General features: G+C 34.6%; 1 protein-coding gene across 1 annotated transcript in view; it reads left to right on the top strand.

Moving 5' to 3' along the window:
- LOC132552319 (membrane-associated guanylate kinase, WW and PDZ domain-containing protein 1-like) overlaps positions 1 to 11,163 on the top strand; it is a 28,396-nt gene extending 17,233 nt beyond the window's left edge. The window contains exons 11-18 of the mRNA XM_060216481.1: positions 1,619 to 1,686; positions 3,302 to 3,469; positions 3,796 to 3,890; positions 5,177 to 5,341; positions 7,769 to 7,858; positions 8,860 to 8,906; positions 9,422 to 9,447; positions 10,987 to 11,163. Coding sequence (XP_060072464.1) covers positions 1,619 to 1,686; positions 3,302 to 3,469; positions 3,796 to 3,890; positions 5,177 to 5,341; positions 7,769 to 7,858; positions 8,860 to 8,906; positions 9,422 to 9,447; positions 10,987 to 11,114 — 787 coding nt within the window. The 3' untranslated portion in view covers positions 11,115 to 11,163. The remainder of the gene's footprint in view (positions 1 to 1,618; positions 1,687 to 3,301; positions 3,470 to 3,795; positions 3,891 to 5,176; positions 5,342 to 7,768; positions 7,859 to 8,859; positions 8,907 to 9,421; positions 9,448 to 10,986) is intronic.
- The last annotated feature ends 1,696 nt before the right edge of the window (positions 11,164 to 12,859 follow it).

The raw sequence follows: 12,859 nt of genomic DNA, 5'->3' as shown, positions 1-12,859 counted from the left end.
TATTAAAAAGACATATAAGTACTTGTGTACTTGTGACATTTTAATTGGCATTCTTGAAATGTTTTCAAATTTCAATACCATTACTAATTTGGTAGACTGGTTCAAAACTGAAAAGTTTTATAGAACATTTGTAAAAAAGTGTCTACTTGATTGTTAAAAGTGATGAAGTTCAGTGGACACCATGCTTAATGTTACAGGTGATGTTCAGGATTGTCTTTGCCAAAGAGCTATACAAACAAATCATTTGAAAAAACACCAACACAGTCACATATATGGTGGTCTTTCGTTTTCTGGAAGTTTCTCAAAATATTTGAAATTTCTTTTGTTTAAACAACCAGGTAGCTTCGTTTTTAAGTGTATTTTTTTCTCTTTCCACTGATTTATTGCTTGGTTCTTACTTTGCTTGTTTGTGATTGGCTGTTGCATGTTCTTGTTTGTGATTGGCTGTTGCATGTTCTTGTTTGTGATTTGCTGTTGCATGCTTTAGATGTTTACATTTGAATAAATATATCTACCCTCCTCCTGTGACTTTGTCTCTCTGTATAAAAGAGCCTGTGTTGACGATAACAACTACTAAATATATATTATACAATGGTTTGAAAATCACATTTATTCTTTATTTTCCTATTTTCTGAACTTGTAGAGTGTGCTTGCTTTTGTTTATTTCATATAAGAATTTCAGTGACCGTTATAAATCCAACATCAGACTGATCACCTCACCTAAAATACCATGTGGAAACAAACTTCAATTCTCAAAATCCAAGATGGCCTCCTCAGGTCATTTGCTTTACTGATGATACTTAAAATGAAAAGGGCACTGCAAGGGAAAGATCCATTCAGTTGTTCACAGGAAAAAGCAATAATAAACTTTCATAGTAAAATTCATAATGGCCACCTGTCATCCGTTTTGTTTTCAGATTACTCTCAAAATTTGAAAGATTACTTTAAGGGAACTAGGGGACATATCGGTACATATGAAATTTGAAAAAAAAAGATCTACCTACAGGTTCACACTTGTCCAGAAATAGCAATTATAAAAGTAGAAGTATAAAAATCAAATATACACTAAACCAATGCTAATGGCCTGGACATATTTATCATTAAAGCTTTAGTACTTCGTCAATCATATTCTTTCTTTTCTTATACAGAGTTATCTGCTCTTGTGAACAGGCGTGCATTGATATGTCATTTGTTTGCAAAAATAAATAACATTATGACTGAGAAAACATTTTTCTACACAAATAACAATCAATACCTGCTGACAAGAGCAGATAACTCTGTATAAAAAAGACAATAAACTAAGAGTTGCCAATACATGAATTCAGTCTTGAGTAAATATCACTCACTTGTAATCCTTAGACTACCAAACAATTTATGTATGGGTAGGTTAAGTACAGGGAACAGTTCTTGATTGAGAAATAATTTATGTATATATTGAATTGCATGTTTGAATATGATCTTCTTACATATTATTGTATGTCATGAAGAAAACAACAAGGTTGGGGAAATCGTGATCAAAAACATATGTTAGTAAATTCAAATAGGTTTGGCCTATAGATATACTTTACACTGATGTCAGTCTACACAGGTGGCTTTGTATATGTATTTATCTACATAGACCAAAGACAAAGAAAAAAGCACCTTCACCTCCGTCAGCTCCTCAGCCAAGCTTAGACTTCAGGGAAGGTAAGTTTGAAACAATACCAGCATCTCTTTTCAGATCAAAAACACCATTGACTTTGTATCAATACCTTAACCACTACACCAGCTATTTCTTGTCTGATATCTTAGTACACCTGTCTTATTCTACCTGTCTACCTATACTTTTTTAAATACCAAAACCTACCTGTCAAAATTTCTCCCTCAGAATATACCTGTTTGACATCACTTGTCTTAAGTATACATATTGAAATACACATAGCTAACTAAATCTATCTATCCATACCTTTCTAACTACACTGAAGTCGATATGGGAAATATTTTATTGGCAGATGTTTTTTATGACATTATGAAGCATTGTTGACTGAAATCATACAGTATAAAGTATAAAGCATTATTATTTGAAATCAAATTTGAATACATTTACAAATATTTCAGACTAAAGATCAAGGTCTAATTTGAAATACTGAAATGATACATTTTTTGTTATAACATAATAAAGCAAAATTATTTGAAATTAAATGAGAAGTCATTGGACTACATGTTGTGGTCACCAGGTCAAAGGTGAAGGTTAAATGCCATTGGCAAATTATTGTGTCTCTGAAACAACAAAAATACAATATTGATGTAACAATCAGGATTTGAGTCTCTGTCAGTACTCAGGTTAGTACGTGTCTTACTGTTCTTGTCTGACTACACCTGTGTATCAGTAGAGTCTGATGTGTGTCAGTACTATAGTAGTACCTGTCTTATTGTTCCTGTCTGACCACACCTGTGTATCAGTAGAGTCTGATGTGTGTCAGCATTCTAGTCACACCTGTCTTACTGTTCCTGTCTGACTACACCTGTGTATCAGTAGAGTCTGATGTGTGTCAGTACTCTAGTCACACCTGTCTTACTGTTCCTGTCTGACCACACCTGTGTATCAGTAGAGTCTGATGTGTGTCAGTACTATAGTAGTACCTGTCTTACTGTTCCTGTCTGACCACACCTGTGTATCAGCAGAGTCTGATGTGTTTCAGCACTCTAGTCACACCTGTCTTACTGTTCCTGTCTGACCACACCTGTGTATCAGTAGAGTCTGATGTGTGTCAGTACTATAGTAGTACCTGTCTTATTGTTCCTGTCTGACCACACCTGTGTATCAGTAGAGTCTGATGTGTGTCAGCATTCTAGTCACACCTGTCTTACTGTTCCTGTCTGACCACACCTGTGTATCAGTAGAGTCTGGTGTGTGTCAGTACTTTAGTAGTACCTGTCTTATTGTTCCTGTCTGACTACACCTGTGTATCAGTAGAGTCTGATGTGTGTCAGTACTCTAGTCACACTTGTCTTACTGTTTCTGTCTGACCACACTTGTGTATCAGTAGAGTCTGGTGTGTGTCTGTACTCTAGTCACACCTGTCTTACTGTTCCTGTCTGACCACACCTGTGTATCAGTAGAGTCTGATGTGTGTCAGTATTCTAGTCACACCTGTCTTACTGTTCCTGTCTGACAACACCTGTGTATCAGTAGAGTCTGGTGTGTGTCAGTACTTTAGTAGTACCTGTCTTACTGTTCCTGTCTGACCACACCTGTGTATCAGTAGGCCCCTAGTTAGTTAATACTGTATTTTATTTCTATAAAATGATTACTCAACAGAGTTAAACAGATTGAATCTCAAGCGACAAGGTGAGCAAAAAGAAATGAAGGATGAAGATGATGACACTCTTGAAGGTGATGATAGTTTGGTAGAAGATCATTTTATAGGGAAGATTAAGGATCAGAGATCAGAAGAGGAACAGACACCTTCTACACCTTTATCTACAGGTATTTAGGAAATGTTGGACTGATACTAGGACATTAGGAGTGATACTAAGAAATTAGTTAGGATTGATGCTTAAAAATTAGGATTGATGTGTATAAATTAGGATTGATGCTTAGAAATGAGGATTGATGCTTAGAAATTAGGATTGATGCTTAGAAATGAGGATTGATGCTTAGAAATTAGGATTGATGCTTAGAAATTTGGATTGATGCACGGAAATTAGGATTGATGCACGGAAATTAGGATCGATGCTTAGAAATTAGTATTGATGCTTAGAAATTAGGATTGATGCGTAGAAATAAGATTTTCATGCAGATGATTCTTGTAGGAAACCAGGATATGGAAGCAGCAGCAAGGCTAGAGAAAGTCTTACAGCAGAAACAAGTCCACCAAAGGCAGAATGAAGAGAGACATCGAGAAGAGGTAAGTCAAGGGTCACAAGTCATTTAGGGGTCACCCAGTACCAAAAATATATACAACCGAAGTAGAAAGTTTACTGTAGAAAGCAATGTTGAAATACTGATATATATATATAAATCAAACTTAAAAATCAATATAAATCTTTATATATCAAAAACTATGTAGAATATTGATACAATACTGTATTGTAATGGTACTTAGTGTTTAAAATGGCTGTAATTGATTTGACTGAATCAAAACATTGGATTCAGTAAATCATTTATTGATTAAAACAGAAGTTAAATATAATAATTCTGCTTATCATTTCATCATGTACACTGCCTGGTGATTTGGGCTGAATTTGTTTGCATGATAAACTACTGCATGTCTGTCTAGGGGTATTATTTGGTGAATTTGTTGAAGCCGGAATATAATGTAGAATTGTGTGTGATATTGATTGTTAGTGTTATGTGTGGTAATGAAACGGCAATGCCATCAAAACATTACTTATGAAATTATATCTATCTAATATGCACAAGTAAGTTAAATCTTCATGGCAAAACACCACAAGGTCAAATAGGTTTACAGGTTATCAACACCACAAGGTCATACAAGGTCACAACAGTCACCAGCTCCACAAAGTTAATCAGGTTAACAATAATAATGAACATCACAAGGTCATACATCTTGACCTGGTCGTAACCGGTCACAATAGTCGTCAACGACATAACAATGTCATAAAAGGTGACTGCTTGTAACACAAGGTAAAACAGGGTCAAAACATTCGTCAACACCACGACGTCATACAGGTTCACAACAGTTATCAATTCTTCAAGGTCATAAAAGGTCACCATGGTCATCAACATCACAAGGTCATACAGGGTTACTGCTCACATATAGTTGAATAATTTTTTTATATAAAAGGTTTGGAGGTTAAACCTGGCAAACTTGAAGGAGTTATGTTTTCTTATCATATGTCAGAGCCTTCTCCGCTCAATGAACTTAAACATTAAATTTCCAGAGTTCAATTTTTCATGAAAAATGTAATCTTGTAGCCCTTATTCTTTTTTTATCTCACCCTCTTGCCTCCTCCCCCTCCCCCTCCCCTATAAACAAATTAATGATGTAAGAATTTGTTTTGATATATGATTCTGATCTGTATTAAAAAGGAATTATTGTGAAATCTGGAAAAGGAGGGCAAACACAACAACATTGACTGTGAATTAGTCATGGTCACTGTATTGGTCAAACTTTTAATAAACTTAATCCAGATGTTATCAACCCTATTAGTAAATATATAACTTGACAAGGTGTTCGAGAGAAATCGGATGAAGAGAAATGCACTGGAACACAAATTATTAGAAGAAATACGTCAGCATAAGAGGCACACAAAAAAAGTCCAGCTCGAACTGAGGTTGCAACGACAGCAACAGGACAAGGCCGAGATGAAACGTGAAGTTGAGGTCTGCGCGGTGGTATATCACCTCACATACATTCATTTTTGTTTCCTTACCAAGCACAACCTATGTACTAATCTAATTCCATGGCCACATTATAAGACTGTTATTTGAAAGCACATTAAAAGTTTTCTTAAGATATCAACTATTTCATGAATTTTATTTCTTTGAATTTATTTTCTTTATTTTATTTTTTCAGATATAATATATCTTAGTCTTCTTGTTAGACAGTGTAGTATGATTATTTTCTGTTTTTTGTTGCTTTCATGGTTTTCGGCCCTGACAAACAAGGTTAATGAATTAACTGGTACCTATAATTACCATGATAGTACTGTGAACTCAATAATTTTCTTGGGAGATTTATTTTCATTGATTTTGTGGCTGCTGTTAACCCACAAATTCCTATGGACTGTTAAGTAAGTATAAGTAGATTTACTGAACTATATTTATCCATGTTGTCAAGTGTCCCTGAAAAAGTATTTTTTGAAAATCTTAAAAAATTGAGTCCCATGAAACTGAATGATTTTACAGTACAGGGAATGATATTTAACAGGACAGGTCAGAAATTTAAAAATGTATCATTGTTAGTAATAAATGTAAAAATGTAACATTGTTAGTAATAAAGGATACAGGTAAAAATGTAACATTGTTAGTAATAAAGGATGAAGGTAAAAATGTATCAATGTTAGTAATAAAGGATACATGTACTCTTGTCTATACCTACAATAATTATGCCAAATTTTGTTTGAATGTAACAAAAATATGCAATTTTTTTTTTAATTTTTCATTTTTGGGATGTACTTTTTTCCTAATCCCAATTTAATCATTAATTAGTACATGTATGTAGTAATTAATGTCGTCACTGCCTTGATGTATGTAGTTAGTTAGATTGTAGTAGATTTCTAAAAATTGTTCTTATTTTTCAAGAAATTTTTTTTATCATCTTTGTCATTGTCACAAGTTATACTAGCAAACTAAGCAATAGAAATTGTCACTAGTCATTTTATTATTTTATAAACATTTTCTGGAAAACATTTCAAATTCTAAAGATATTTTGTATTCTATAAACATCTTTATTGACTATGAGATACATCTGTTTCAATATTATCTTCTCTCAATACCAATACATTGTTATTTATTTGAAGTTGTTAAGTTCAATGATTATCCTGCATGTAGAATGTTTTGATGTACATGTATAGTTTCTGTATTTTATCAATAAACCACACTTGATTTAGAATATTAAGTTTGTGACATCACACCAGTGTGGATTCACAATGATTAAGTTTGTGACATCACACCAGTGTGGATTCATTACAATTTTATTATGCCTGCGCTTTCACCATTTTCATGCTCACATTTGTCACCAAGAAGACACTTAAAAAATGGAGACCATTGTATGAGGCGGATTTGACCTCAGAGGAGAAAGTATGCTTTGTTAAAGGATTATCATTCTAATTCTGTTGTTGAAACCACCCCATTACACAAAAACGTTCTGTTAAGTTAGCAATGCATAATTGTTTTTAGGAATATTTTTCCAAAAGCAGTCACCAATTTGAAACAAAGATCCTTTATCAATATGAAATTGTGTAATGTATGAAGATCTTAAGACAAATGTTAACAACGTAAGATGAGATTTAATCAGCTGTTGTGACTGACTTACCTTTTGTATATACATGTGTGACCGACTTACCTGTTGTATATACAGGTGTGACTGACTTACCTGTTGTATATACAGGTGTGACTGACTTACCTGTTGTATATACAGGTGTGACTGACTTACCTGCTGTATATACAAGTGTGACTGACTTGCCTTTTGTATATACAGGTGTGACTGACTTACCTGTTGTATAGTGTGACTGACTTACCTGTTGTAAATACAGGTGTGACTGACCTACCTGTTGTATATACAGGTGTGACTGACCTACCTGTTGTATTTACATGTGTGAGTGACTTACCTGTTGTATAAACAGGAGTGGGTGACTTACCTGTGGTATATACAGATGTGTCTGACTCACCTGTTGTATGGTGTGACTGACTTACCTGTTGTATGGTGTGACTGACTTACATGTTGTATATACATGTATGACTGATCTACCTGCTGTATATACAAGAGTGACTGACTTACCTGTTGTATATACAGGTGTGACTGACTTACCTGTTGTATATACAGGTGTGACTGACTTACCTGTTGTATATACAGGTGTGACTGACTTACCTGTTGTATATACAGGTGTGACTGACTTACCTGTTGTATGGTGTGACTGACTTACCTGTTGTATGGTGTGACTGACTTACCTTTTGTATATACAGGTGTGACTGACTTACCTGTTGTATATACAGGTGTGACTGACTTACCTGTTGTATATACAGGTGTGACTGACTTACCTGTTGTATGGTGTGACTGACTTGTTTAAATTTCATATGTGTTATGTTTTGTTATTACAGTCAGATATATTACGAGGAATAGGTAGACCCCTAAAGAAGGCAGACCTTCATCTAGTAGGCCCTACTCCAGGTTTCAGTCAACCCAGTAAGGTATGTACCTGTGTAGAAAATGATATTTCAGGTCACCAGCATCAGGTTACAAGTTCACACACCAGCTGGGACTGTGCGTTTATCATTACCTCTTCCTATCACACAAGGAAGATAATATCACATGTTTTTACATTCTCAATCTTTATATTAATTATCATAAGGGATTTGATAATAAAGCTTCATGGAAGTCCTTAGGTTAAGGATGTGTCTATATTTCTGTAATATTATCAGATGTGTCTATATTTCTGTAATATTGTCAGAGGTTAATCCTGTTCTGTCTTTGAGTAATGTCCTGATTCATCTTCAATCTATAATATGAAAAAACTAAGTCTAAAATAAAATGAAGCATTGACAAACCCATATTAAGTTGTATTTAAGATTTATAAGTAATGTGTACCTTGATAACTAAGAAAGTCGAGGAGTTACTTCCCTTTTCACTGAAACAGAGCTGCCTGCATTAATACTAGGTGTCTCACAAACAACAAATTACAGTGTCCATTGTTTTTTATCCGTCCACCATTCCTCTTTTAACAATTTTTGTTATTGCTATTTCTTGAGAAGTACTGGATGGATCTTTCTCAAATTTGATATGTAGATTCCCCAATATCCTTGGTTGTGCATGTTGATTCTCGGACTGATCAAAGAAACAGCCGTTGTTTATGCTGATTATCTTTTGAGAAGGTATTGGAAGGATGTTTTTTTTTTAATTTCATATGTAGGTTCTCATTGGTCCCTAGTTGTACAAAGCAAAAACAAGAAACCATATTTGATTTGGCAGTTAAAGATTCTTATCACTGTTTGTGAAGAGGAATTCTCAGATTTCTGAAATTAAAAGCAAATAAGAGAAATATATAGAAAATAAAGGGTAAAAACATTTTAAAAGTTTCAGAGAATAAGAAGATCAAACAATATTGGTAGTGGGCATCAAGATTCCTTGTAGGATCTCTTTTTATGTGACCTTGACCTTTTTATGTGACCTTGACCTATATATTTGGTTACAGAAGGAAGTCCTGGACCAGTCAGCAGACAATACAGATAGTGAGGAAAGGTGAGTTATCTGCATACTTGTCATCGACCAGTGTGACTTTCAAGCCCAAAATATATCCATAAATATATGTGTGCTTGACTTGTTAGAAGTGTAAGCTCAAATTTAAGTATGAGCTCATAAAAAATGTCAAGTGTTCAAGACTTAACTGTTTGATATCAAACATTTTCAAAATACTGCAACAGACAGCTCATTGTTACATTAATGGTGGTATAAGTTTTAATCTCTTTCACCTGAGCTGATACAGGTGTCACTTCTGTTGAATTCTTGATCTCTAAATTCCAGTGATTAGTCCAAACTTCACACTCAATCCTTTTTTTGTGAAAAATCTCAAAAGCATTGTCTTGTGTTAATTCCCGTCTTTTTTTGTTCCATATTCTTTGTGTGATGCTTCTGTTGTAAACACAAATTTTTCTTCATCCTCTGTTTTTAGAAAGTAAATGAAATATTGAAATGCTTTCATATTAAAAAGTAAATTTTTATGATGATAAGTAACACTCCTACACGTCCCTCTCCAGGACAGAGCTAAACTCCAAGTCTCTATGTAAGTATGTGTTTGGGCTGTTGAATGGACTTTCCTCAGTTTTCTCAACCACACTTGAATTGCCACTTTAGTTTGGTTGACGTTGATTCTAAGGATTTTAAAATCACCTTCAGCATGCTCAGTTTTAATTTTTTCTTCCCAGCGTTTATTTCATAATGATGTGTTTTGTTTCCAGACAGGAAATAAGAATAGGCCTGGTGATACTTACTTATGAGAACAAGTTATCTAAACTTCAGTCATTTAAACTGATGAAGGTTTCCTTATAATAACAATGATATCTTCTCTGTTATATTCTTCTGCACTAAAATTAAGAATAACCAATCTGTATTTTCAAAATTGATAAAGACTCCTTAAAGACAGAAATGGCTGATTATAAATCACATTTGTATTGCACAAAGTAGAGACAGAATCAATAATATCAGATAATGATATATAACATTAAAGAAATTTTAATTTAGAAGGTTAACAGAACAAATCAGTATTTATCAGTATACTTATGTTCATATCAAATAATAGACAAGAATCTCCAGTTGTCTATCTTTACAACTTCCAAGCATCCTTTTTTGTGGATGTCGGTTGGTGTAGTTGGTTAAGCAGTTGTTGAAGTTCCTGGCTAGTCAATTTGATGCCATAGATTGTGAGTTTGAGGCCCAGATAGAGCACGAGTCAAAAATTGTTTTTCTTTTTCTGTTGTGTTATCATGTTAACACAATGTGTCATATATCCCAAGGTCTCAGATTTTGAATTCCCTGTCGAAAATTGTAGCCATGTTGAATACATTCATGCATATGTCACATATATCTATTTCTCAGTAAGACCTGCATATCTTTGTTAGTGTTTATTAAGTTATAAATAAACTATGAACATCTGTTGAAAAAAATTCTTTCATCATAAGTAATTAGTTCTGGAGGTATCTGAACTGAATAGCCAAAAATAATGCTCAAACAAGACTATAGTCATCAATATTAGAAAAAGTTAAAATAACAGAGTAAAGTTACTAAGGGGGGATAACTTGTTAAAATAACATGTTAGAAAGCCTATAATTATTGATAAGGTTGTTGTGATGGTGTTGGGATTTATTTAATTACTCATTTTTCTTATATTACTTTGTACATATGTATCAGAATGTTTGTATGACAATACTTGTCTGGTAATGTCTTTATTATTTTTAAATATCTGAATATATTGAAGTTTTTAGCTCACCTATTGTATGAGGTCTAATAAGCCTTATAATCTAATGATGTCCTGTCATCACCTAATTGTTTTGAGGTTGGCTGATGTACAAGTATAGATATCACACAAAACTGTACTGACAACGCTCTTCAAAAATCATCAATCAATTATATTATCTTCCCTTCTGTTCAATTTAAATTATCAAGTCAACTAATTATCTTTGCTTCAGTTCAATTAAAATGGAGCAGAGTTTATCTGCCTTTATAAATTTGGATTGAACTTAAGAAAGAGCCTCCATGTTACAAACAAGGTGCATCATAGATTGATAGAGATATTAAGAATATTTCACATTTTCTTTTGTTTCAGCACCTATTTCTGACATAGATGATTATGTTGTGGAGAAAAAGTTGAATGAACAAATGGATGATCCTCAAGTCACCGACATAGATAGACTGAGTTTAAATGAGAAACTGCCTTACAGTATCATACACTAGAACCAGACTGAAGACTGCGTTAGAAAGACAATGTTAATCAGTAAACTTCTTTATAATGTCCATCATTTATCAGTTAACTTTATTATAAAGTCCATCATTTATCAGTTAACTTTATTATAAAGTCCATCATTGAGTTGTTGCCCCACTTATCACCAGGGCTCAAGAGCTACTGACACATAGATACTTACACCCTATTTACAATGACCTACTTTCAAGGTCACAATTTTCAAGGTCACATATCTTAATATATAAAAGACAAAGAGTAAATAAATTGAAAATGACTGTTATCATTATTTTGTTACACAAAACGTGGTAATAAGTCTTGCAATATTTGAAAAAGTCATTGATGTACTTTGTGTGTGTAAATACTGGTTTGTTCAGTAATTCCTGTACATTGAGTGTATACATGTTTTGTTGAGTCATTCATGTAGACAACAGGTATATGATCCACAAAGCCCAAGTGTTTTCTTCCTCCATTGAGAGATTGATTTTTAGTATTTTGTGTATTAAAGAAATAACATAACACTGTCAGTTGCCATTGTTCTGGAAATTTGTTCTTTTTCGTAATGAATTATAAAGTGTCACTTAATAAGAATGTTGATTCCGTTATTATAAATAACCCTTACCACCACCATGTCATCCTAACCTCCTCCACCCATCCTCACCCCACCCCCTTGTCATCCTAACCCAACCCCCTCCACCTCACTCCAACACCACTACCTTGTCATCCTAACCTCCTCGACCCCATCCCCTTGTCATTCTAACCAACTCCACCCATCCTCAACCCCCCACCCCTCTACCTCACTCCTACACCACTACCTTGTCATCCTAACCTCCCCCACCCCTCCCCACCTGTCACCCCAACCTCCCCCACCCATCCCCACCTTGTCACCCTAACCTCCTCCAACCCATCCCCTTGTCATTCTAACCCCCTCCACCCATCCTCACCCCCATCCACCTCACCCCTACACCACTACCTTGTCATCCTAACCTCTTCCACCTCATCCCCTTGTCATTCTAACCCCCTCCACCCATCCTTCCCTCCACCCATCCTCACGCCAACCCCTTGTCATCCTTAACTTTCCCCACCCCACCCCCTTGTCATTCTAACCCCCTCCACCCATCCTCACCCCACCCCCTTGTCATCCTAAACCCAACCCACCCCACTCCACCCCTCCCCCACACCACCACCTTGTCATCCTTACCCCCAACCCCATCTCTCTGAGTAATGTAATTGTATGATTCCTTACCATTTTTTCACTTGACAATCATCGTCTTTGGGATTATTTCTCTAGAATGAGTTTCTTACAAGAGATAGTAGTTGATACACCATTCTAACTAGACTCTTTTGCTAAGGTAATTCTGTGGGATACGATGTAGTTATATTATAAGTTTAACATTTAATCCATTGGTGTATAAATTGTAATCCATTTGTTGACATTAAAGGTACTTAAAGAAAATAGTTGTCAACTTTTGTCTCTTCAGCTCCAATGTAGTTCCATTTTATACCTCGTAATATTTTAATTTGAAATGGTGACAAATGAATTGATGATACATCGTGAATTGAAGATGATGGTACAGAAGTGTTCAATGACAGCATCATTCAAAAGTGTGGAACAGGTAAATGATTAGGTCATGTCGCCTCAAACTTTTGACTAGATATGTAGTATATTTCATGATGATTCACACTCCTTAGGAAATCTTTGTGGTAGATTGTTTATAGAACTATCACCCTTGACAATGTT

Source organism: Ylistrum balloti, unplaced genomic scaffold (genome assembly GCF_031769215.1).
Source record: "Ylistrum balloti isolate Yb309-2 unplaced genomic scaffold, AGI_CSIRO_Ybal_v1 Utg370242, whole genome shotgun sequence".
In the NCBI taxonomy this organism is placed as follows: Eukaryota; Metazoa; Mollusca; class Bivalvia; order Pectinida; family Pectinidae; genus Ylistrum; species Ylistrum balloti.
Note: the sequence above shows the minus strand (reverse complement) of the source record. Positions and strands in the feature narration are given on the sequence as shown.